Raw genomic sequence first — 25123 nt, 5'->3', positions numbered from 1 at the left:
TTAGCTCAGGATGGCTCCAGAGCAAATTAATTTATGCAGTAGCCAAATCACTTGCTCACAACTTTAAAGCCCGTAGCTCACAAAGGAGAATTTTTGCTCACAAGACTCCACAGCTTAGAGGGAGCATTGAGGAGCCCCCCACATTCAATCTGAGACCCTGAATGATAGCTTCCTCAGTTTGTGCATAAATCCAGCTATGCATACTTTCTCCTGCTGCTTCTGGAAGGTGAGTTGGGGAAATGGGAAGGGAGCGGGGCCTTGGAATGGGGCCATGCTAATTTATGAGATGTAATTCAAGGAAGGATTTTAGCTTGGATCGCAATAAGCTCAGTAATGCCAAACTGGGGGCAGTTAAGAACATAAGAACATAAAAGATGCCAATGTTGGTTCAGGCCAAAGGCCCATCCAGTCCAACACTCTGTATCACAGTGGCCAGAAATACCAGTGCCATCAGGAGGTCCACCAGTGGGGCCAGGACATTAGAAGCCTTCCCACTGTTGACCCCCCCCCCCAAGCACCAAGATGACAGAGCATCACTTGCCCCAGAGTCCCTATCTATACCTTGTAACTAATAGCCACTGATGGACCTCTGCTCCATATGCTTATCTAATTCCCTTTTGAAGCCGTCCATGCTTGTAGCCGCCACCACTTCCTGTGGCAGTGAATTCCAAGTGTTAATCACTCTTTGGGTGAAGAAGTACTTCCTTTTATCCGTTCTAACCCGACCGCTCAGCAGGTAAAGTTAGTTTCTTTCCAAACAAAACTAACCCCCTATTTCCATAATCTTTCCCCACCTGCCTACATCAATGAATCCTGAACTCAAAATGCCAGGCTTGAGGTTAAAGTCACTGAAAGCTCCCATGGGATAACCAGATTGGGGGCCTGAAGCTCCTTTTGGAAATGGCCGCTGCTTCTGTAGCACTGAGCGCCCCCCAACTCCAGACCCCAGTGACTGCCGTCCAGTGCTTATAAGACGAAAGGCTCCTGCCGTGGGGACACTATGCTTCATTGCTCGCACACAGAAAAGAAGTACCCAAGCTTCACTGGCTCAGCACCAATTTTAATAATAATACAAAAATAACAAAAAGAAGTGCAACCTGCAGTTGCTACAAAACAGAGGCCTCAAGATGCAGCATGGATCCCCCAAACATCCATTCCTTTTCGCCTTTGATTGTGTAGACACTCGGTTATGTTCCCTTCCATCAGTTTAAAAACAAGTGCAGCTGGTGACGGGCTCGGCTGGTGTTGCCAAGAGAGTCCTGTTTGTTTCGGGCATCCACTCCGTTTCAGCTTTGTTCATTTCTCCCACTGTGGAGTTATGAGGGCCGACAAAACCTGACCCCTCCCTGCAAAGCTCGCCCCCGTTGTGTCTTCAGGCTCCTCCGGCTTCAGGAGTCATGTCAGAATTCCTTAAAGCTGCAAGACCAAAGAGAGCATCATCAGAAAGTGCATCTGATTGCAAGCAAGGTCTACTGCCTTAAGTGATCACATTTAACCACATACAATCACGGTTTTAGCTAAGAGCTAGCAAGAAAGAGAGAGAGATCTGAAAGACATCTTAAGCTGAGGTGGCAGCTACAGCTCCTTGTGTAAATTCAGGTAACATCTTTGGGCACTTTCTCAAATGATGCCGGAAACCAGGGCTATTTTTGGGCAGGAACACACAGGAACGGAGTTCCGGCTGGCTCCCAAGTTGGCCACACCCAGCAGGAACTCATTAGCATAATAGGCCACACCCAACAGCAGAAACTCATTAGGATTGGCTACAATTAGGGGTGTGTGGCCTAACATGCAAAAAGCCCTGGGTTTTGACAACAAACAAGATAAAGAGAATAAGAAGCAAAAGGTAGGTGTGGCTGGATGACCACACTTCTGGTAACATGGGGGTGTGGCCTAATATGCGAATGAGCTGTGCTGTCAGGATGTGGCCTAATATGCTAATGAGTTCCTGCTGTTGGGTATGGCCTATTACGCTAATGAGTTCCTGCTGGGCTTTTTCTACAAAAAAAGCCCTGCCGTAGACTCTCTTTGAATTTGTCAGGTCAATCATGTAAAAGAGCTAGTTATGATGTCCTGGGTGGAATGTTATACCGTATTTAATCAAATGTAAGACTAGGGTTTTTGTTTCCCAGATATGCCAACGATAAAAGAGGGGGTTCTTACATTTGCATACAAGTTACCGTTATGCTCTATCTCATGCTTCCAACAGATCCTAGGAAGGCTGTGGAAACTGTGGACAGATGCCTGGAGACAATTTTGGAACACCTGAAGGCTAAAAGACAAACTTATTCCCAACAAAACAGAGGTAGTACTGGATTGGGGGGGGGGTTAAGCCAGAAAATGGGATATATCCTGTTCGGGATGGGTTTGCTCTCCCCGTAAAAGAGAAGATCTGTAGCTGGGGCCTTCTGTTGACCTAGGTCTTCTGTTGGATAAGCAGGTGGCAGCAGTGGCCAGGGGTGCCTTCCACCAGCTTTGGCTGTTGAGCCAGCTGCAGCCCTTCTTGGGGGGGAGGGGTGATCTTGCCGCTTTGACGCATGCTCTCGTAATATCTAGGTTAGATTACTGCAATTCACTCAACATTAGGCTGCCCGTGTAGACTGTCCTGAAGCTACTGTTGGTACAGAACATTGCAGCCAGAGTGCTGACTAAAGTGGGTCACAGGGACCGTATTACTTCATTCTTGTTCTGTCTACACTTGGCTCCCAAGTTACTTCTGGGCTTAATTCAGGGTGCTGCTATTGACCTTTAAAGCCCTCTACAGCTTAGGGCCAGTATACTTTAAGAATGTATCCATCCACTCCAGTCATCCTTGGGAAGCCTGTTTCAGGTGCTCCACCATCTGAGGCTAAAAGGGTGGCAACTCAAGAAAGGGCCTTCTTAGTTGTGGTGCCAAAGCTCTGGGAGACTGGTCTTTCTCCCTCTATCTTTGCCTTCTGCCAATGTTTTTTTTTTGGCTTGAATCCCCCCCCCCCCCCCCATAACAGTGACTGGTCGTCCTCCCTGGTTTTGGTACTGTGTATTTATATGCCTTTACTGAATAATTTTATATATACTTTATTTTCAATGCTGTTTTAAAGTTGGCATGTTTTAATGGTTTGATGTTTGCTGCCTTGATTACCCTATTGGGTAGAGAGGCAGCATAGAAGTGTTTTAAAGAAATGTAACAGTAAAAAAAAATTCCCGGGGGGGGGGGGATTGGCCTTGAAGTGAATGGCCCTGGCTAGACTGCTCTCGCCCAGTCTCAGAAGCTTAGCAGGGTCAGCCCTCATTCATACATGGCTCACCAAGGGGTCCGGGTTGCTACACAGAGGCAGGCAAACGGCAGCCCACCTCTGTTCATCTCATGTGTATAACACCTTGGCGGGGGGGATCTTCTTAAATTCAGGTTCATCTTTCTTTGAGTAGCTATGGCAGTTGGGATGGGGAGTCCTGGAGCAAAACTCGGTTACAGCAGGAACCGTGGCTATCTCATGATACCTCCTCCTAGGCTCTCCCTCTCAGAAAACTGCAACAAATTTGTGAGTGTGTTTACAGTTATTCTGAGGGCCCCTTTGCTGGCTGATGATTAATTTCTGGGTCCAATTCAAGGCCCTTCCGAAAGGTAACAACAGCAGTCATTATCTAGGGGCTCATAACCCAGCTGATGGGACTCTGGACCCTCCTGAGGGCCCTGAATTATGCGCGAAAGACCATGACCCTAAGGGATGGCTTTTCTTCATCAGATATTGGAACTTCCAAGTATTCAGAAACAGGTGCCCTGATCAGAACTCACAAGATACCAGAAGCCACGATATTTCAGCCCCTATTTTTAAATTCCCATTTCTCGACTTCTGTGCTAAGTCGTTTTCAAGTTTGCAATCTGGGAGTCAGAGGGAATACCAGCAATACTCCTGGCACTGATCTCCTTTATCTCAACAGGTATTGTGCAAGAGATCTCCCTGCCAAATGTGGGGTCCTGCCCTTGGGATCCTGACCAAAGCTGTACACCACCACCAAATCACCCCTGCGTTCCAAGGTTGGCGTTCAAGTGTGAAGACAGGAAGAAAAGTATGTCAAAATTTGGATGTTCACATCCCCTTATCAGACCACAGAACTGCAGAAGGGCAAATAAGAGAACAGCACAAAAGTCCAAGAAATGTAGCTGTAACATTCTTTTGACACCTTATATGTCCTCAAACTCCACCACCAAAGATCTTGGCGTTCTCAGCGGAGCTCGCAGAAGTCCAAGAATGGGGTATTAGGCCTTTTACCACTAGTACCAAAGACACCACAGAGCAGGAGACCTATCAAGTGGCACCAGGCCCTTGAGGCAGAGATGTGAACTTACCGTGACTCCTGGCCCCAGAACATGTCTATTCAAAAAGTGAAGTTTAGTGACCTGTAAATACAATCAACATACAGTGTACCAGGGTCTCTGGGGTGGGGCGGGGAGAGTCGAAGTAATCAGGGGACAGTGGCTTTCACTGTTCGGCAGAGCTCTGCTTTTTAAAACAGCAGTTCTCAGACCTTAAGTAGATGTCATATGCCTCTCAGGGATTTCATCCCATCATCAAATTCAATGCTTTCATTCAGTCTGCTGTGTGTTAGGGACAGGAAAATGCGAATGCTGGAAATATCACATGTATTTCTTTCACTAAACATTTCGGGGGGGGGATGCTTGGGGGACTTGCATTCCCTGAAGTGTTTAGTTGACATTTCAAAAGCGTTAACATGGAGAGCTCTCCTGAGTTGAGGGAACTGTTGGAGCCTCTCTGTACATGGTTGCCAAAATGAAGAAAGACTGGCCAATTGGCTGAGGGGAGAAGCAGAGCTAACAGAAAACAAGGATGAAGCAAATGCTCTCCCCTCTCTCTGATTGGGAGGGAGCTGGCCATCCTGATCCAATCAGAGCTTTCGTTGGGAGGGACCATATGGGAGCTCTGGTCTCCCATGACAACTGGCTCTGTTTCTCAGGAATCCCATTTGGAGAACTGCTGCTTTAAAATAAATGTCTTCATTCAGTTTGCTTACAAAAATCACAACTCTTGTTGGCCGATTTGTTAACCCACACACGGGTAAGGAATGATTATAGATACAGGACCACTGACACCCAGGTAAAGAGTGAGGGCAAAGACAGTTTATTCCACAACAATGATTTCTCTGCACAGTGATGATTGGAGTGTCATTTCTTCATTGGAAAGTGTTTTGATTAGTAGCAGATCCGGAAGGAATTATCCAGGAGTATTAGGAAAGGTAAGAGGGCATCTTGGGAGGCTATGCCTCAAGCATGATTGTGCTGGGGATCTTCTGAGATAAGGGTCGTGCTGAATATTGTCCAGTTTTAACATCTGCTTGGATAGTGCACATTTGATGGAGCCAGAGAAAGGATTAGAAAACATGTTTGGTTTGCTGAACATTCGTATTGTTGCAGTGCTGCTCAGAACCTCTTGTTGCCCTCACCACCACTGGCCCCATGGCTATCTAACTTCATTGGCAATGGTGACCATCAAGATTTTGTCAGTGATGTCATGGCACTCTGAGACGCTCCCTAACAAAATCTCTAGGGTCAATAGGGCCAACAGCAAATGGTGCAAAGGGCTATGAGGACAAAGAAGAAAAAGGATGACAGCACAAAGTGAATGCTGTCTCAGAAATTACACAAATGCATTCACCAGTGCCAAATATTGCCCCCCCCCCCAAAAAAAAAGGTTTGGCACTCAAGAAAACTAAAGCAAAACCAGGCTACTGGCTTGATCTCAGATCTAGTTCCAATACACATTTCGGGAAAGGGTCTTGGAAAAATTAGTGCTGCTCTTACGAAATGTGGTTCTCTGGCAATACAGATTATATCCTAGTTCAAGTTGGAGAGTAGAAGGAAATTAACACCTGGTCAATCCACCCACAAGGGGTGTGATTAAATTGTTAGAGAATGTATCAAAGTGTCTGTGGATTCAAATCCTTAGGGGAGACAGCCCTGTCCAGTTCATCCAATAAGAATTAGCTGTCCGATCCATTGGAACTGGGAGTTTTTGGCAGATGGATGGGCTACAGAACACATCATTCCCTAGCTCTAGGGCCATAAGAACACCAGTGCAATAAACCAGACACATCTGAGTAGGTTTTGATAGATCCATTCCCTTTTCACTGGGAATGGTTTTCCTTCACACACAAAAATTGTGCGTTTGGCTGCCATGCTTTGGGACTCATGGTGCACGATAACCTGACAGATGCCAGAGGGAAGAGAGATCAGGAGAAAAATCACACACTGAATTTGCAGACTTCCTCATTTCCGCGGGAAGGGAGACATAACACACATACTCACAGCGCGAACTATTTTGCATCCAACGTTACTGGGTGAGTTAGTTTCATACAAAAACTACAAAGGCATATTGAGAAGAAGATTATTGTTAGTACTGGTTAAGGAGCCATTGCAGGGGGGTTCAGAGGATGACTTCTGAGTTTGTTATACCATGGCCAAAGTTGTACACGGCTCTTCGGTACACTGGCTGCTCAATATCACTCTGAATTTGCCTTGACGTGGAAATATACTGTTTCCTGTTTCCTGATAGGGCTGGAGATACAATACATCTGGGCAAGTCTGGAACTCCACACCTTGCATGCATTTTTAGGACTTTGTCCCTGGTCTCCTAGACAAACTACTTCTTAATTCCTGACTCCAAGAAGCCTAAAAATGTAGCTGGCTCATGGGGATCATTGTTGGAATAACTCTGAAGAAAACTCTGAATAAATACTCAGAAATGTGACCAATTTTGTTTAACTACAGATGGTCCAAAACAGTCGGGGAATTTTTGACAATGGTTTCTGTTTGAGCCTCTTGAATTCCTGGTTTCTGTGACCAACCAAGAACAAAAGTCCCACCTGAAGTGGTCATTCAGGAATTTCTGAGCCATACTTAGCAAGTAAATCCAGGACGGTGGCACACAACGTGTTTTCTTTACACATATACTCAGGTAGTGCCCATGTCAAGGGAATTTGACATGGAATCCTTGACAGCCAGGCTGTCAGAGTTGGAATGTGAGGCAATTTGGGGCTTTTAAAACACCAACAAACCATTACAAAAAACTCCCAAAGCAGTACTTTCAAAGCTCTCTGGGTTCTGTAAATACCTACCCTCTCTTTCTTGCGTAGCATCCACACCATCCTCGTATTTCTTTGTACACCATGCGGGAAAGGAGCTGGAAAGAGAAGACATACTCAAAATTAGCTTATGAGATAGCTATTTTTGTTGAGTCTGTGTGTGTGTGTGTGTGTAATATTTTGGGTTACAGTCGACCCAACATTTCTTTCTAAGTAGCAAAACTATTTTTTGCTAGAGCAACAGTCAATAAAATAAAAACAACAGTCAAATAAAATAAAAAATAAAGTCAATAAAATCAAAGAAGCCTTAAGGTAATCTTTCTAGACTTGGGCTTCTAGACTTGGCAGGGCAGGTGTTGAGTTCAGCCTCTCTCAACCATTTAAATCAAAAGAAACTGAGTTATTCCTTAGTTTAGGCTTCAGATAGACATCATGACAAGCTCCTCTGAAACTCCACACAAACTCAGATCGGGTGTGAACCCCAATTTGCTGTTGTGCTTGTACATGCCCCTTCTCCTCCCATTTCCTTTCTTCTTCATATCTGGAGAACTCCCTAGCTTCATCATGCTTTGATTTGCCACGATATCTGAACACAGATCCCTCGGTGAACTGGAGTTTGTTTACTCCATACAAACTGGGGTTCTAAACTGGGACTAAATTGCAGCTCAGAATCCCAGTTTGTGTGCAACAAATAAACTCTGGTTCATCAAGAAGCCCATATTCAGCCATCATGTGGAACTAAACCTAGCTCAATCTGCGAAGTTTTCCATGTCTTAAAGGAGGGAAGAGGACAGAGCGAGGGATGCGTACGAGAAACCAACCAACTGTGTTGATATCCAGTTGGCGTGTGTTTAAATGGAGCTTGTTGTGAGAACAAAATGCCAACACTGGAGCAACCTAGAAGAGTGTGACTTTGTTTAGGATTACAATGTACAGTCAGCTAGAGAAACGAGAAATTGACACAGAGTCTGGAAAAGGAACTCACCAGACAAGCCAGTACGTCGGCCGTTATCAACATGTAGAAGACGTTGTCCCAGCCTGATTGAGAGATCAGCCCTGCCAGCAGGGGTCCGAGAGCAGCACCTGCAGAGCAAGTAGCCAAGACTGAAGTCAGATCAAGGTAGTCTGGAGGCCAGGCTCCATCTATCTGTACCCAGTGCACAGGCAGAGAAGATAACCTAGGTTCAGGGGGTGTTGGATGCAGATACATATGAGATACACTTCTATGGCTAATAGTGGATGGACAGAAGTCCAGGGGAAGCTCCTGCGCAATATGCAAGGTTGATAGATATGCCCTTGCCCGTCCCCCAGCATCTTTGAGCAAAGAGGTTCTGTTCCTACAGCCATTTGACAGAGTTAACACTAACTACTGATAGAAGTGGTTCCCAGACATATGTTTATGGGCCAATTCTCATCATGTCCCCCTGATAAAGGGGGACAGGAAGTTTTCACACGTCTCAAAACAAAAGTGGATTAGGCTTAAACCATCTCCTATAAACTCTAACTACCAACCTACAGATCCTGTCCCATCAATGATAGCTGTAACGGTGGAGAGGGCCTTTGCATTTCCTTGGAGACATTCATGAGTGCCCTGTGATGGAGGAATGAAACAAAACAAGTTAAGAGAAAATGTACATCTTGAGTTCTGGGGTGTTATTTTTCCAAAAAGGGTAGCGCAAATATGGTGTGGTCATACTGAAATGGTTAGAAAACAACAAAACAGTCCCATCTTTAGAGACCCAGTTCTTCCTGCAGAGCAAGTTTTTAACCTGTTGTTTTGACACCCCAGAGCAGCATATCAACATTTCTAATCCAAACACCAGGATCAGAACTGCAGAAAGCATATAAGAGTGAAGGGAAGGCTTATCAGAGAGAGCAAAAGTAGTCACCAATAATCGGTGAACTGGGATTAACACTGACTACTCTGTGTCTGTATATATGGGGGCCAATTAGGGTGGGGTGGCCAATCAGGAAAGATTTTTTTGCCTAACAATAAGCACTTGCCCCTCCAAACTCCTGATGTACAGGCTCTATTACCTACCCAGTTGCAGGATTCTACTGATAAATTCCAGTCCAATCCCCCCTCCCCCCCCCCTGCACTGTCCCAGGACGCTGAGAGCAAGAGATTCCTTGTTCAACTAACTGAGCCTTATGTTTTACTCTGTACAGGGGGAGGAGTTACAAGAAGGAAAGGCATGAACTCCAAATCCTCCCTTCAGCATATACCAAGTCAGACCACTGGTCCATCTAACTCAGTTCTGCCTGGCAGCAGCTCTCTGACGTCTCAGCAGTGAAAGGTGTTCCCTAACATTGGCTACTTGAGATACTTGTCAAAGACTGAACCTCAGGCCTTCATCCTGTAGAACACTTACGACATTTCAATCCCATTTCTATCCATGCCCAGTGTCCCCAAGGTGCCACACAGAAATAGAAAAATCATCACTTATGCTACACAGCAGAATATACCTTATCAGCTGAGAAGAACTTTAAAAAGGCAAAGAGTCATTTTTAAGTTTTTGGCTGAGGACAGCGACGGGCTCCACCTCATCTGGCATCCACCCCCCCCCCGGTTTTCTATTCCGCACAAGGCAGTGGTACAATTCTGGAAGTTTTTAGCGCCATCTGGAAATGTTGTGTATTTACTTTTCTGAACTGCTTTTATTAATTTATTAATGTGTTTTATTGTTGTTCACTGCCCTGAGCCTTGTGTATACAGGGGAGGGCAGTCTAAACGTTAAACAAATAAATAAATGAGTTAAGTCAAAGCTTGGTGTCCGTTTTGCAGGGAGGGCGGGGTAAAAATCCCAATAAATAAATAAAATAAATAAAAAATTGGTGGAACAAATAGTTTTTTTAGCAGCCTTCCTGAATGTCACGGGGGAATAAGCCAATTGTGTTTCATGAGGGAGGGCATTCCATAATCTTGGTGCTGCCAAAGAGGCCCTGTCCCCCATTGAGCCTCAGAGTATAACCTTGCACCAGGGCTGACAACTGATCCAGTCCACAAGGAGGCACAGTCACAAGTGCTTGTTGTCCAGACAAAGAACCCCTTTTATGGCATGTGGTCTTCCACTGAGCCACAGTCTATCCCCACATAATGCAACAGGCATACAGGTTACAGAGGGTAAAAATTCCCCTTGAAGAGGCCCTAGTGACATTTGCAATGCTTGACACAAAGAAGTACCAAGCCAGAAACTTTTCCACTTTGGCCTAGTCCTGACTAAAGATTTTTGTACATAAACAGTTGCCACGAAGGAGGATTTGCCTCAGGGAGAATTTTTCAGCCAGAAAACCATTCCAGAATACCTGGTGGATGTATAACTGCTTTGTGCCAGGTCACTTGAAAGCCTTTCAGAGTTTGGAATGCCAAGTTCCAGCCAAGAGTTCTCTTCCTTCTGAGGATCTCTCAGCCAAGGTGTCATGTTTACGTTCTGTGGAAAGAATTTCCTACCCTTGCCCAAAGAAGCAAGCCACTGTGCTGTGTGCAATCCTGTTCTAGGAATTAGGTCAAGTTCAGGAAAGAGAGTTACAAAGTGGTCCAAGTTGCAGGAGGAGTGTGTTTAATATGCAAATGTGTGAATATATGAGGCAGCCCCATATACTGGGTCAAACCACTGCTGATACTGAATGTTGTCAAGTCAGGTGGCAAGCACGAAACCTCAAAAATTAATGTTTCTCAGTACATGCTTGGGGGGGGGGGGAGAGAATTGGAAGGCACAGTGAGAGTCTTACCAAGTCAGCTGACACTGCTGTCGTAATGAGAGCATAAGGCCCATTGACCAGGCCTCCACAGATAATTAACATCACTGCAAAGCAAAGGAGAAAACATCAGTGATACAATGCAAGGATTACATCCTCCAGTAGGAGCCTGTGGTTCAGAACACTGGAGATCCTAGTCTTGTCTTCCCACCATCGGATTAACAGCACAAAGGCGAAGGATCTCTTTAGCTGTGGAGGACAAACTGTGAGTCCCTGCTGCTAAGCGGAGTTGGCTACCAAGGTTTGAGAAGTGGTCCCCCACACAGGTACCAAGAGGGCTGCTGCCAGTGCCACGGCAACAGGGAAGCTGATGTTAGAACTGCCAAGAAAGGACAGTGAGAGTTGCAGCCACACCGCCAAGGCACAAGGGTGCATTTCTTGGCTAAAGGAGAGAATGGGAACTGCGACCCCTGCAGGAAGTAGGGTTGCCAGGTCCCTTTCACCCGCCGGCAGGGGGATGGGGGGTCATTCTGGGAGTGGGAAGTGACGTCGCCCCCATTCCCCCTGAAACAGTGACATCACATGCAACATGCCTGTGTCACCTGGAAGTGATGTCGGACCGTTAGTGACATCAGGGGTGACGCTCTGGATTTTGATCAAAACTCTATGGTAAAATCTGCACCAAACCACAGAGTTTTGTCGAAAAGCCAGAGTGTCACACACACCCAACATGCCGATTTCACTTCCAGGTGACAGAGACACGTCACATGCAACATTGCTGTTTGGGGGGGGGGATTCCCTCTCACCAGCCAGCTGGCCAGCAGCGGGCAGGAGCCTGCAAAATCAGGGGATCCCCCATCCCCACTGGGCAAATGGAAACACTAGCGGGAAAGTAGTTAGATCTCAAAGGCCAAGGGAGACTCCCTCATGCCCCCTTAAGTCACCAAAGGAGTGGAGACATGAGGAGACAGAGGAGGGGGATCTAGATGCCTGTATGCTGAGGCCCAAGTGAAGAAAGACAAGGCACTCTACCTCATAGGCCACACACAAATGGGCTTCAAAAGGGAATTAGATAAGCATATGGAGCAGAGGTCCATTAGTGGCTATTAGCCACAAGGTATAGATAGGGGCTCTGGGGCAAGTGATGCTCTGTCATCTTGGTGCTTGGGGGGGTCAACAGTGGGAGGGCTTCTAATGTCCTGGCCCCACTGGTGGACCTCCTGATGGCACTTGGTATTTCTGGCCACTGTGTGATACAGAGTGTTGGACGGGATGGGCCTTTGGCCTGATCCAACATTGGCATCTCTTATGTTCTTATGTTCTTACAAAGCTGAGGTGGGTTTCAGTGTACATTGTGTGTGCTGGTTTTCTCATCATCATCCACACCTGAAAGACAAGGCATTCTAATACCTCATAGGCCACACACAAAGCTGAGGTGGGGTGCAGTGTACATTGTGTGTACCGGTTTTCTCCTCATTCAGACCTGAAAGACAAGGCACTCTGCCTCACAGGCCACACACAAAGCTGAGCTGGGGTTCAGTGTACATTGTGTGTGCCAGTTTTCTCCTCATCCAGACCTGAAAGACAAGGCACTCCGCTTCACAGGCCATGCACAAAGCTGAGCTGGGGTTCAGTGAACATTGTGTGTGCCGGTTTTCTCCTCCTCATCCACACTTGAAAGACAAGGCACTTTACCTCATAGGCCACACACAAAGCGGAGGTGGGGTTCAATGTACATTGTGTGTGCTGGTACAGGCTGTAGGAGTGAAAATATTATTTGGAAGCCTCAGCAGCTGATAGAGTGTAGAGTTTTAGTGTCTGCCCAGGTTGCCATTTTGAACCCTTCTCCTCATGTGCCAGTTACTAAGTTTTGGGTCATATTTATAAGGCAGCCACAGGGTGATTTCACCTTGCCAAATTTGTGAGGTTAGTGTATTGTTTGTTTGGTTACTACCTCCTTAGCATGCCAATCCACACCTTTAAATTTTTTATTTCCGTAGATGTTTTTGCTGGCATTGTATTTCCCCCCATTTTTTTAGCTTCATAACAATAAGGGTGTACGCTCTTTCGATGTATCAGGATTTTGAGTGATTATAGTCTTATTGTCTGTGAGTTTAAAGTCACTTTGAGTAACATGGTACAGGGGGGAAAGTGCTAAAAATTAAGATACATAAATATTTGGAAGCAGTTGCTCAGTGCAAGCCCACTGGCTCTAGGTTCCTCTGAGGGAAAATTCAACCCACATGTTCAACCACAAAAGCAAAGGCAGAAAGAAACAAGAGTGCTCCAAGACTTCCTCTTGGGAAGTCAACATGCATGGCTGGATGGCAGAAAATTCTGGAAAGTGATGCAGCCTTACCTACTGATGTAGCAAGTCCATTTTGGCCAATGTAGTTGTACAGATATAACTGGAAGAGAAAGCTGGGTAAGAATTTCCACATCTGAATAATTCCATTCACCCTCTGCCTGCACTTCATGGTACTTGAATCTATACCAATGTTGCTGGAATTCAGGGGAACTGTCCCACTGGCTTACCCTCCCCTCCGGACCAGAGGATCCCTTTCCCAGCCCCTATTACTCAAAAAGGATCCTTCCCCAGTATTAGGAGGTCTCAGGGGATATCCACACAGCAGCTTCCTGGTCTATGGTGGCAGAGAGCAGGAGGTAGGTATGCCAGCCTCCAAGTGTGGCCTGGGGATCCCCTGGAATTATAGCTCATCACCAGGCTACAGAGATCAGTCCCCCTGGAGAAAATGGATGCTTTGAAGGATTGGACTCTATGGCATTTTACCCACTGAGGTTCCTGTAGTCCCCAGAATCCACTCCCAAATCTCCTGGACTTTCCTAACCAGGACCTGGCAACCCTAGCAGGAAGCGTGGGAAGTGTCCTTAAAGAGGCAGATATGCAGGGCTGGCCTTTCCCCCCTGGGAATAATACTTAGCGCTTATTCAGGGCTTTCAGAACTCAAAGCACTTCACATCCATTATCTCAGTGTAATCCTTACAACAGCCCTGTACGCAAGGTCACTATTTATCCACATACTGTACAGGAGACTGGCTTGCCTAAGGCTACCTCATGAGTCTGCGACTCATATGAGATTGGAACTAATGTCCTTCTGAATCACAGCCCAGTCTCTTAGTAATCTAGGGGAACTCCCTTTTAAACCACAGAGGTAAGTAAAAGACTACAGCTGCACAGCCTCTGATCCTGAATCGAAAGCGGCCATTGGCTATGGCTCTCCAAGGAAACAGAGAGGGGTGTTGCTCCCCTCACATGCAGAGTTTTACGGTGCCAGGCCAACTGCTCCAGGCATTGGCAAGGAAAGTGGCCAAGTGGATTCAATTTAGCACCAGAAATGGCAATCAGCACTGGATGGAGCGGAAGCTGTAAGCTGGGTAGTGGGCCATGCAGTTTGTTTGGCATTTCAAAGAGAAGAACCACGCCTGTTTCATTGGTCCGGGGGAAGATATTTGCAAGCATCTCTCAGAGACGGAAAGAGCGCATGGGCTTTAGCTCTCCAAGGGACGTGTGAAACATCTTGCCAAAGTACATTCCAGTCAGATCACGAGAGAGGCCATCCAAAGCCTGAATTTACATCATTGTGGCTGTTCCACTGCTGCACTGCTAACCAGAAGAGGCCAGAATTTCTCTGCATAAAATTTAAAGCTGTTTCTATGACTAGCAGTGAGGGATGAAAACTTTCTAGGAAAAGTAGGCATACAGCAAGACTAGGGTGGAGTGCAGAGGTTGAGAAATGCAGGGAGAGTAGAATGTTCCATTCAGGTCAGGTTTTATACACACACACACACACACATATTTGGCAAGGCTAAACAGCTAGTCAAAATACAGCCCTCTTCAATGCCTGGCTTCACTGCAACACGACAGCCTCTGTAGGTAGAGCAGTGGGAAATCGCTGATTTTTTTTAATGGTAAAAAGCCAAACAAACATGTAACTGATTATCTCCTCCCCTGCAGAAGGAATCCTTAATATGCTCTCCTCTTAAAAGGTCTGGCTGCCATAGCTGAGCAAGGATAGGAGTAAACAGAGAAGAATACAGAATCTTGCTAGGAAAGTTGGCATTTTCCTGCTTTGTGTCTACTCAGCTCACCATTTCCTACCTGGGATGCTCTGATCTTGCTGGGGAAAGTATTTTCCCAGTACCAAGTCCGGTACACTCCCATGGAAGAAGACAAGGAGAGAAGACGGATAGGAAGAGAGACTGAGAGGCAATCCAGCTGCATTAGGGTTTTTTTGCCCTTTCCAAGACCTCAGCTGTTGGCATTTGAGCCTGACTCGGATCCCTCCATTCCTAGCAATTGTGAGCTAGGCTTGGTTTTTTAGAGAAGAAAAACAGCATCCAAATATCTGAGTCTTGGAAAAGACCAAAGAGATTTTCAGCACAATACAGCTGGCTCTTATCCACCAGGTTGCCAACAGAACTGAAAAGACTTCTGATTTTATTGGCTACTCTGTCTTGGTTTAGACAGAAATGTCTTTCTTGGATTCATAAGCTGGTTGGAGCACTGACTTGCCTCTTTTGTACTCTGTAAAGTTCATTGACTGTCCTAAAGGAACAATACATAGCTGGGAACTGTGAAAAATTCTCAGTCTGTTCATTTTTGGCTCAAGGCAGGGTAAGAGGATCATGCTTGTGGTAAAGCTGCCAGGACCTGCTTAGCCCCACCAGATAGCTCAGAGTCTCATATGAACACTGGAAGGAGGGTTGCCAGCTCTGGGTAAGGAAATTCCTGGAGCTCTTGGGGGTGGAGTCTGGGGAGGGGAGGGACTTCAGCAGGCTGCAATGCCACAGAGTCCACTTTCTAAAGCAGCCATTTTCTCCAGGAGGACTGATCTCTGTAACCGGGAGACCAGTTGCAATCAAAGTTCCCCCTAAAGTGCACTAGGGGGCGCTGACACACAAAATGTTAGCCTGCAGTGCAGGGATTTTTGCTTCAGCCCACAAGTGAACTGAGAAGGCATTTTTCTACTCCATTGGGAACAATGGAGGGGGGGGCACCTTCTTCAGAGGCCCATAGAATTGGATCCCCTGGTCCAATCTTTTTGAAACTTGGGAAGTTTTTTTGTTTTGTTTTGAGGAGAGGCACTAGCAGCTAGAGTTTTCCCTCGAATGATAGAGTGTCCTCCCCGCAAGGTGCCTGGCGCGATAACATCATCTCCGGGTGATCATGGGGAATAGGACACACACACTTCCACTGCACAGATATTTCCTTGCTCGGTCATCTAGATGCAATTCTCACTCGCCAATTAAACAAGTGGCTGTTTCTTCAAGTCTAGCTTAAAGGGGCTCTGAGGTCTGTGAAATCAGCTCAGCTTGTGGTATCTACACCCCTTAGCTAAGTGGTCAATTGGGCAGAAATTCTCAAATAATAATTTTGAATGCAACTATTTGTTAAAAAACCATAGAAGAGCCATTTCCTTCTTCGCGAAGGAATGCCTCTTCTAAGGGATTTTTTTTTTAAAGAAGATGACTGCTGGGACCTTTCTGTGCATCACTGAAAAGAAAAGAAATATCTTTTCCCCTTTATTATTCTTGGCTCTTTCCCCCCCCCCTCCAGTGCTAATTCATGGACATTTAATTGATTAATAGGCTAATCCTATGGATCACAAATAAGAGCTGTCAGAATACAAAGAGGAAATAAAAGAGTCCACATCTTGTGAAATTATGAGGATACTCACCATGGGGGCTGCCAAAATGAGCATCACACAGCATGTGGTGGCCCTACCGCCAGTGTAGTCAGAGATAAGACCCGCAAGGATGCCACCTGTGTGGAAAAAGCATAATTCACATTCCAAAGCCTGGGAAGAGTTGAGAACCTAACAAACTCAGTGGAACCTAGCAATCTGTTTCCAGCAGTGGACAGTCAGATGCTCCAGGTAGTTTGCAAGCCAACCCAATGGAGATGGCCATTTCTTGTTGTTTCTTGCCTGCTGTAAGGAACAACCAGAAGCAACAAAGGTAGACTGCTTATGAACATGGAGGTTCCGTTTAACTAACAACGACCGACGAGAAATCCATTTTCAGTGACATCTCAGTTAAGCAGCCGTCTCCCCAGCTTGCAGTGAATCCCAGCTGTTTTAGTTATGCCTTCCTTTTGCTAGCCCTGACCAATGTTCCCTCTAAGCTGTGGAGTCTTGTGAGCAAAAATTCTACTTTGTGAGCTACGGGCATTAAAGTTGTGAGCGAGCGATTTGGCTACTGCATAAATTAGTTGGCTCTGGAGCCGTCCTTCCTGAGCTAAGACAAAAACGTACGAGCCGGAGTCTAAAAAACTGTGAGCTAGCTCACACTAACTCAGCTTAGAGGGAACACTGGCCCTGACATTTCTGCTGATCATGAATTTAATTCTTTTCTCCATTCCACTGTGATGCTGTGGTCCTGGAGGCAGTGATCCGGTTCTGAAACTCCCAGCAGAAAGGACATCCTGCACTACATTTCAAGCCGGCATAAATACAACAGTTTGGACTGCCTCTGGTATTCATCCACTGTAGTGCTGTGTGGGGGCCCCCACTTGTGACGCTGACATTGGCAGAGGCAGAGCCCAGGCATGGCAGTGAGAGTGGGTGCACCTGCAAGCCCACTACCATGATATGGTACATTCAAAAAATGAAATGGGCATTCACGACTTGGGAGGTTGTATACAAGAGACAGGATCGGCACACACACGTGTGTTACAAGGTTTGTGGCCGGCACAGGGAAACGATGCTTGGCCCTTCTTTACGCCCATATCTGGACTCTATAGATTCACGATGGTATGCACAGTCAGAGCACAAGAAGACTTCCACATGCAAAAGGCAGAGCAGCAGAACCATGTTCTCCATCCGTGCATAATGGGAGGGGTTTTGTTGTTGTTTTTAAATGACTCCCAAGGCTGGAATCAGAGAAAAGGGGTCGGATGTGTTTCGGGTTTGAACCAATGATCCCTCTAAGTTGTGGAGTCTTGTGAGCAACAATTCTACTCTGTGAGCTGCTGGCATTAAAGTTGTGAGCAAGCAGTGTGGCTATTGCATAAATTAGTTTGCTCTGGAGCCATCCTTCCTGAGCGGAGACAAAAATGTGTGAGCCGGAGGCTAAAAAACTGTGAGCTAGCTCACACTAACTCAGCTTAGAGGGAATACTGGTTTGAACCCAGCCCAAGGAGATGCCTGCCTGACTCCAGAGTTGCCTACCAGTTCAAATAGTCCCCCAACAGCCTCGGGAGCTATAAGAGCGCCGTCACTTTCCCAGAGTCTGATACAGAAACATGGGAAGAGGGTGAGTGAAAATCGGTACGACCTACCGATGATGCCGCCGACGTCGAAGAGAGTGGACATGTCTCCAGCCTTCTTTGCACTGAAATGAGCTGCAAAGGAAGAAGAAGAGTTGGTTTTATATCCTGCCCTTCACTACCCTGAGGAGTCTCAAAGTGGCTTATAATCTCCTTCCCTTCCTCTCCCCACAACAGGCACCCTGTGAGGTAGGTGGGGCTGAGAGAGCTCTGAGAGGACTGACTGGCCCAACACCAAACTGGAAGAGAGAAAGCTAAGCGGATCCAGTCAAATTGGGAAATCTCTCAAATGTGTAAGCCTCAGCCAATGGAGGTAGGTTGTGACTCTGCTTTTCCACAACTAATGCTCCTAAAAATTTAATTTCAGTAGATGGTTCTGTGAGCCTAGGGCTGTCAACTGGCCTGCTCCATTTCCAGCATCAGGGGCTTGAGACTGACTACAGACTTCTCGGGAGCAGGGATTTACACAACAGCTGGAGTTGGGGTCTGGCCTTTGGGGAAGCACAGAGACTGAGGTGACCACCTGGGTTGGTGAAGAAAAGCCTCCTGAAATCACAAATTGGGATCTTGACGTGCTCGAGCGACTCACCAACATTCACAATGTAAAGAGGCAGCCAGTAGAGGAAAGTGTAGCTGACCAGCTTCGCAAACAGAAGGCAAAATGAGAACTCCACCACTCCCTGCAAAGGCAAGATGAGAGAAAGAGATGGGGAAAGGAAGAAGAAGAGATTGGATGTATACCCCAATCCTTTACTACCCGAAGGAGTCTCAGAGTGGCTTACAATCCCTTTTCCTTCCCCACAATAGACACCCTGTGAGGGAGGTGGGGCTGAAAGAGCTCTTTGAGAACTGCTCGTGAGAGAACGGCCCTGAAAGAACCCAGGTCATCATACACCGTATATCTTTATTGAAAAGTAACATAAACGATTTCAGGTGAAAAGGGGGGATTCCAGTAGCCTCACAATTTATACGGAATAAACTATTCTATTGCATGACAAACTAGGTGGCATGTAAAGCAAAACTGTGATTTGGGGGGCTAAGGCTGAGATCCTACATACCCCTTGCCAAGAAGGAATCCCCGTGAGGCACCGTGGGACTGACTTCTGATTAAATTGCTCACGACAACAGAATTCCATGTTTGGAACTCTTTTGTGTCTTTTTGAACCTAAAAAATATCTCGGGGGGGGGTAGAATTTGGAACAGGATGAGTTGCAGGAGGGGTTATTTATTATTTATTTATTTATAGCATTTTTACCCCGCCCTCCCCACGAACGGGCTCAGGGCGGCTTACACGGGAGCACAAGCCCATACATAAAAAACGTATAAAACAGTGAAAACTATTAAATCACAACAAAAACAAAGTGCTCCATTGTCTCTGAAGATGGTATCGATCATTTCATTAGGGTGATATTGTCCTGTCGATAGTCCAAAGCCAGTCCAGCAGCATCAGTGCCATGCAAAATTGTGGCAGTTCTTCCGGGGACCGCTCCCAACCCCGTTGTTTCAGTGGTGGTAGTAGTAGTGGTGGTGGTGGCCCCTATATAAAAGCCTGGCGGAAGAGCTCCGTCTTGCAGGCCCTGAGGAACTGCATAAGGTCCCGCAGGGCCCTGATCTCCTCCGGGAGCTCGTTCCACCAGGTGGGGGCCGCCACTGAGAAGGATCTGGCCCTGGTTGCAGCAAGCTTTGCCTCCTGGGGGCCTGGAATCACCAGGCACTGTTGTGTCCCCGACCGAAGTGCTCTTGGGGGTATAGTTCTTCTCCTGTGTGCTCTTTCTTCAGACAATACTGTCCCTCAGGATTGTTTGTCTTTCTTCCCTATGTGGAAGAGGGAGGCCCGTTTCCAAGTAGGGAACAGCAAGGGGGGTAATTTACCCCGTCCAGCACCACATTCTGGTCCACATTCGGCCTTCCCGTCACTGCCAGCAACAGAAATAGACTACTGAGGGCAATGCTAGAGGTGGCACGTGGAACACCAATTCCTTTCCACAATGGATTTTTATTCATGAAAAACAAGGCTTGGAAAGGCTGTGATTGGCAGCAGAACAGCGATGGGTAGAAGGGGCTGTTTAACTGTTTCCCTGCTTACCTTTAAACAAGCAATCCCAGCCGCTTTTCTCCAAACAGGAAAAAAGATACGCCAGGAGGGGGGTGGGGCTGAACAACCCTTCTCCATCCCCCCTCCCCTACTGGTCTACTCCCAATCTCAGTTTTCCAAGGCTGCTTAAAAAAAGAAAGAGAAACAGGAATGGAGACATGGAAGAAGAAGAGGGGTATGTTTTTATACCCCACTTTTCTCTACCTTAAGGCATCTCAAGGCGGCTTACAATCACATTCCAACAGTCACCTGGTGAGGTAGGTGGGGCTGAGAGAGTTCTGAGAGGAGTGTGACTGGCCCAAGGTCACCCAACAGGCTTCACGTGGAGGAGTGGGGAATCAAGCCCAGTTCTCCAGATTACAGTCTGCTGCTCTTAACCACCAAACCACATTGGCTCTCCGGAACACAGAGGCAAGGACACTATGGGGCTGTACTTACAGGTATCCGGAGTGCGCCAATGAAACTGATGGCTTCCGGTCCCTCTGTTGATTCTTTTGTGCTTTCTACCGCAACCATGATGTTTTCTCTGCTGTGGTTGGACGCGTTCAGGCTCCCGTCACTGATGGAATGTTCTGCCTCAAGGCCTTTCTCCTCTGAACTGGCCTGTCAGAGAACCAAACGTCTCAGAAGTCTGGATTCAGGCACCTTGAGAAATAGACCCACCTCCACTCCTGCAGAACTCTGGGAGGCACCCAGTGGTTCTACTGCAACCATTTATGGTTCTGACCATCCTTTCTCAGTCACGACTTCTCTCTCTCTCACTCACATCCAGTGATTATCCTCAAGGTTCAAGCATCGTTACACTGGGCCCCGTGTAAACTTGTAAGATGGGATCCCCACACACATATCATCCCATCCCATACATACAATCTCACATATCACGAAAGAAAAATGTTCTACGGTGTATCTACAGTGTCACAAACAAACCATCCATATCATGGGAATAAATCTGCAACCCAGGCCAGGCCCTCTCAGTCCTTTTCATGCATGCTATCGATGGCAATCCTGGTATTCTCGGAGACTGTGGACATTTGGTACATTTTTATTTTAATGTATCATGGGTGTGTACTTCTGGGATCTTGAGGTTTAGGGAATCATCAGAAAATCACACCCAAATATTTATTTGTTTGTTTTTTAGAAAATGTATATGCCACCTCATCAGAGACCTGCTCGAGGTAACCGACAAACAAAAGCCGTCAAAACACCATCATTTTAAAAAATAGGCCAACACCATTAAAGCACAATCACTAAAAAACCCCAGGATAATGCCAATAAAACAAGCCATTTACTAATAAGGCTCTTCAGTATCTTCTGTGGACAGCAAATGTGAGGGTTTTTTTAGTATCACATTATTAGAGAATCAGTAGATAAAGATTTTTCAAGTGTATTAAATATATTATCACATTGAAGAATCTCCTGACAGCACACGGCAGAACCATAATGAGGCATGATACTTTTCCGATTATCCATAAATCATGGCAATGACAACATAGGGAACGAAAACAAATTTTCCCTTAGTATCTACACTGGGTAGATATCAAGAACCTTACTAAACACTTAGTGTGGTTTTCCAGCAACCACTGAATCCCAGGATCCCATGTCTGTCTACCTATTTACACATTTTGTCCTGCACTTGCTCTCTGGGGGTGTGCATGGTTCTCTGCATTTCTCCTCCCTGTGAGGTAGGCGAAGCTGAGAGAGAGACTGGCCCAAAGTGACCCAGTATGTTTCACGGCTGAGTGGGGATTTAAACCCGGGGCGCCCCAGTTGTAGTCCAGCACTCTAGCCCATTACACTAAACCACTTTAATCCCACCCCCCGTGCCTGCGGTCTCTGTGGGTACAATGAGGAACTGAGCTGTGTGTCTGTTTCTGACCATTCTCTCTTTCCTTCTTGAGTTCTGCTCTACGAAGTTCCTCAAAATTTGACAGGGATCGCTGAATCGAAACCACACGAGTCAACAGAGATTACATCCCAAATGGAATGAAGCTGGGAGAATCCACTCATCCTTGCGAAACTTATATCCTGCCTTGTCAGAAAACTTCAAAGTGGCGTATAGCACAAAACATCTGTCTCCACTTCTGTTCTTTCCTTATTTATTTATTATTAAGTTCAACTTGTTAGGCTGCCCTTCCCTGCAAGCATGGCTCGGGGGGGGCTTGCATCAAAACCAACACAATAATAATCCATTAAATAACATTAAAAACTACTAAAAAATCAATATATTAAGCAATACACTACATTGTCTAAGATGACCAGAAATTTCTGTTCCCACCAGCCCCCTGGGTAAAGGGGGTGCAGAGGGTGAGTAGGAGGGTATGAGAGTGCCATCTCTCATCTCACCTTGCCCAATACAGTTCTGGCTTTTGGTCAACACAGTGGGGGCAGCGAAGGGGGAAAAGCACAGATGAGATGGAATGGATCCCGGTACCTGAATGAGTCAGGGAAAACCCCTTGCAGAACTGGGACGGGGAAGGTGCAAGATTTCAAGAAGTGTGTAAGGTACTAGTCCATAGTGCATAAACTACTGGGGGAGGGAGCTTGATTCTCTCTCTTCTGAAGAAGGACACCTCTCTACCAAGTAAAGAAGAAGAAACTTCTGTTCAGTGTTAAGGAAAAACAGAGATGCTGAGACTTACATGGTGAAGAGGAGGGCTGCACTCAACATCTTCTGGATCTGAAAGAGAGGGAGACAGTGTTACAGAAGCAGGCCACAATCTTGGGAAAAGGTATCAGCAGCCAGCTTGAATGTTTTGCAGTCTGCAACTCAGGAATTGTGAGCACCAGTACCCGGGGGTCCCCAGTGTGGTGCCTGTGGGCACGGTGGCACCTGCTGACATCTTTCCTGGTGCCCACCAAGTGTTTTTAGAAAGTGGGTGGGATCAAGTGGGGCTTTTGCCCAGCAAGGCTTCTGATTGGCCACTATAGATTTGATTGGCTGTGCAGGTTTTTTAAACCACTGGTTTGACAGAAGTTGCCACTACAGCATAAGGATCTTCACTGTGTGACTGAAAATAAGCTGCAGCAGATATTTTGTGAACAGGGGCCAGTCGAGAAGACTTCATCAGCCGTTCCAGGGGCAAGACCAAAATCCTGCTCCAAAGCATTGATTGCACATGGGTGCCATGCACTGAGAGGGGGAAAGGAGAGGGGGAAATGTCCACATCCTTTAACAAAAAAGTGATTTCTGACGACATGGGTGCCATGCACTGAGAGGGGGAAAAAAGTGATTTCTGACACTCTAAAGACTAACAGATTCACTGCAGCGTACATTTTCTGTGGAATGGAGTCTACATTAGATGCATGAGGTATGGTATCACTTGGCGGCTGTACATGTATGAGCATAAACAAAGAAACTGAAAACAACAGAGCCAAACATCCGCCAAAATAAAGAGGTGTAGAGTGTGACATTTCTGTGCAAAGGTACAAGAGTAGCACAGTGACCAGTCATATCCGTGCCAATTCGTGATCAGAATCTTCCCAGCTTTTCTAATGACACCGGATGCTGATGAATCTGTGATCAGATGTTCTAACATTTAGTTTAGCTGCAAAAAGGAGCTGTGGAGGAGGAAAATACAGATGGGGAGGAAGAAGGGTGTTTAAGCTCCATATTGGAGGCACATTATTGCAGCCTGTTATGATACCATACTCCAGAGATGAGAAAAGAGGAACCTGACAAAATTCCCTCTTCGGCAACTGTGAAGAAGACTTCTATCTCATCTGCCTTGAGTCCTCTGCGGACAGGCTGAGTAGAAACGTCTTCAATAGACAAAAACTGAATCAATTCATGACTTGTATCACTTACAGATCAAGTCAGGCCAAAATAGGAGCAATACCATTTTATCTCACTAGATGGCCACATCTCTTTGCTGGAATATGAACTGTTACCAATCTGTAGAGATGTCTTTGGGGGGGGGGGTGTCCCTTCTTGTTCCGCAAACTGGAACTTTACAAGAACTCAAGTAGCCATGTTAGTCTGTCTGTAGAAGCTGTGGTGGCTCAAGTGGTTAAGACGCTAAACTGCAGGCTGTGGAAGGTCAGTAGTTCAGCAGTTCGAGACCCGGGTGCCGCATGATGGAGTGAGCTCCCGTCTCTAGTTCCAGCTCCTGCCAACCTAGCAGTTCGAAAGCAAGAAATTGCAAGTAGATAAATAGGTACCACTTCAGTGGGAAGGTAACAGCGTTCCGTGCCCCTTGGTGTTTAGTCATGCCGGCCACATGACCACGGAAACATCTTCGGACAGCGCTGGCTCTTTGGCTTGGAAACTGAAATGAGCACCGCAAGCCTAGAGTCGGATTCGACTGGCTTTCAAGCAAGGGAACCTTTACCTTTTACCTTTAGCGGTAGAAAAGAGTAAGAGTCCAGTAGCCCCTTAAAGACAAACAAAACTTCTGGCAGGGTATGAGCTTTTGTCAGCAGTGCCTCATGGAAGATCATACCCTGCCAGGAATTTTGTTAAGGTCTTTAAGGGGCTACTGGACTCTTGCTCTTTTCTACTGCATTAGGACAGCAATGATTCCGCCAGTATCCAAAACACTGGTGTTATTTCTGAAGTGATGGGCAATTGGGAAACGTGAATGAAGACAGTCACTCTACCCCCCACCCCCTCGGCCTTGTGTTTGGGATTTATCAGTCTTCAAGAAGTCTTAGTCCCTGGATGACCCTTTTGCCCATAAATGTAGCTTAGGATCTCCCACTTCACTTATAAACTTGCAGTGGGGCACACTTTTAATATTTTCCAGCCATCCCAGTTAGGAATACGAAAAACACTGTTATAGTACCTATCAGGGGTCATTTCCTGCAGGAGCGCACAGGAGCGGAGCTCTGGCAGTAAAGAGCCCAGGGGGCAGGCACATGCAACAAGCCCCACCCCCTGCTCCCAGCAGCCCTCAGTCAGAGCAAGAAGCAGCCAGGTAAGCTGCAGAGCTCCTCCCGGCCCCCCGGTCCAAAAAAGTCCAGGG

At 46.5% G+C, this 25123-nt stretch overlaps 1 protein-coding gene across 2 annotated transcripts in view; it reads right to left on the bottom strand.

Annotated features, from left to right (window-relative positions):
* Positions 1-1098: 1098 nt before the first annotated feature.
* SLC37A2 (solute carrier family 37 (glucose-6-phosphate transporter), member 2) overlaps positions 1099-25123 on the bottom strand; it is a 62307-nt gene continuing 38282 nt past the window's right edge. The window contains exons 8-19 of one of the 2 annotated variants that reach the window (XM_015425644.1): positions 22802-22839; positions 20601-20765; positions 18657-18747; positions 18080-18142; positions 16479-16564; positions 13139-13187; positions 10813-10886; positions 8593-8671; positions 8066-8163; positions 7114-7178; positions 4331-4381; positions 1099-1416 (exon numbers count right to left, since the gene is read on the bottom strand). In XM_015425644.1, coding sequence (XP_015281130.1) covers positions 4360-4381; positions 7114-7178; positions 8066-8163; positions 8593-8671; positions 10813-10886; positions 13139-13187; positions 16479-16564; positions 18080-18142; positions 18657-18747; positions 20601-20765; positions 22802-22839 — 830 coding nt within the window. In that variant the 3' untranslated portion in view covers positions 1099-1416; positions 4331-4359. The remainder of the gene's footprint in view (positions 1417-4330; positions 4382-7113; positions 7179-8065; positions 8164-8592; positions 8672-10812; positions 10887-13138; positions 13188-16478; positions 16565-18079; positions 18143-18656; positions 18748-20600; positions 20766-22801; positions 22840-25123) is intronic. The other variant, XM_015425645.1, reaches the window with a different exon arrangement.

This window comes from Gekko japonicus, unplaced genomic scaffold, assembly GCF_001447785.1.
Source record: "Gekko japonicus isolate JY-2015 unplaced genomic scaffold, Gekko_japonicus_V1.1 scaffold1032, whole genome shotgun sequence".
NCBI lineage: Eukaryota > Metazoa > Chordata > Lepidosauria > Squamata > Gekkonidae > Gekko > Gekko japonicus.
Note: the sequence above shows the minus strand (reverse complement) of the source record. Positions and strands in the feature narration are given on the sequence as shown.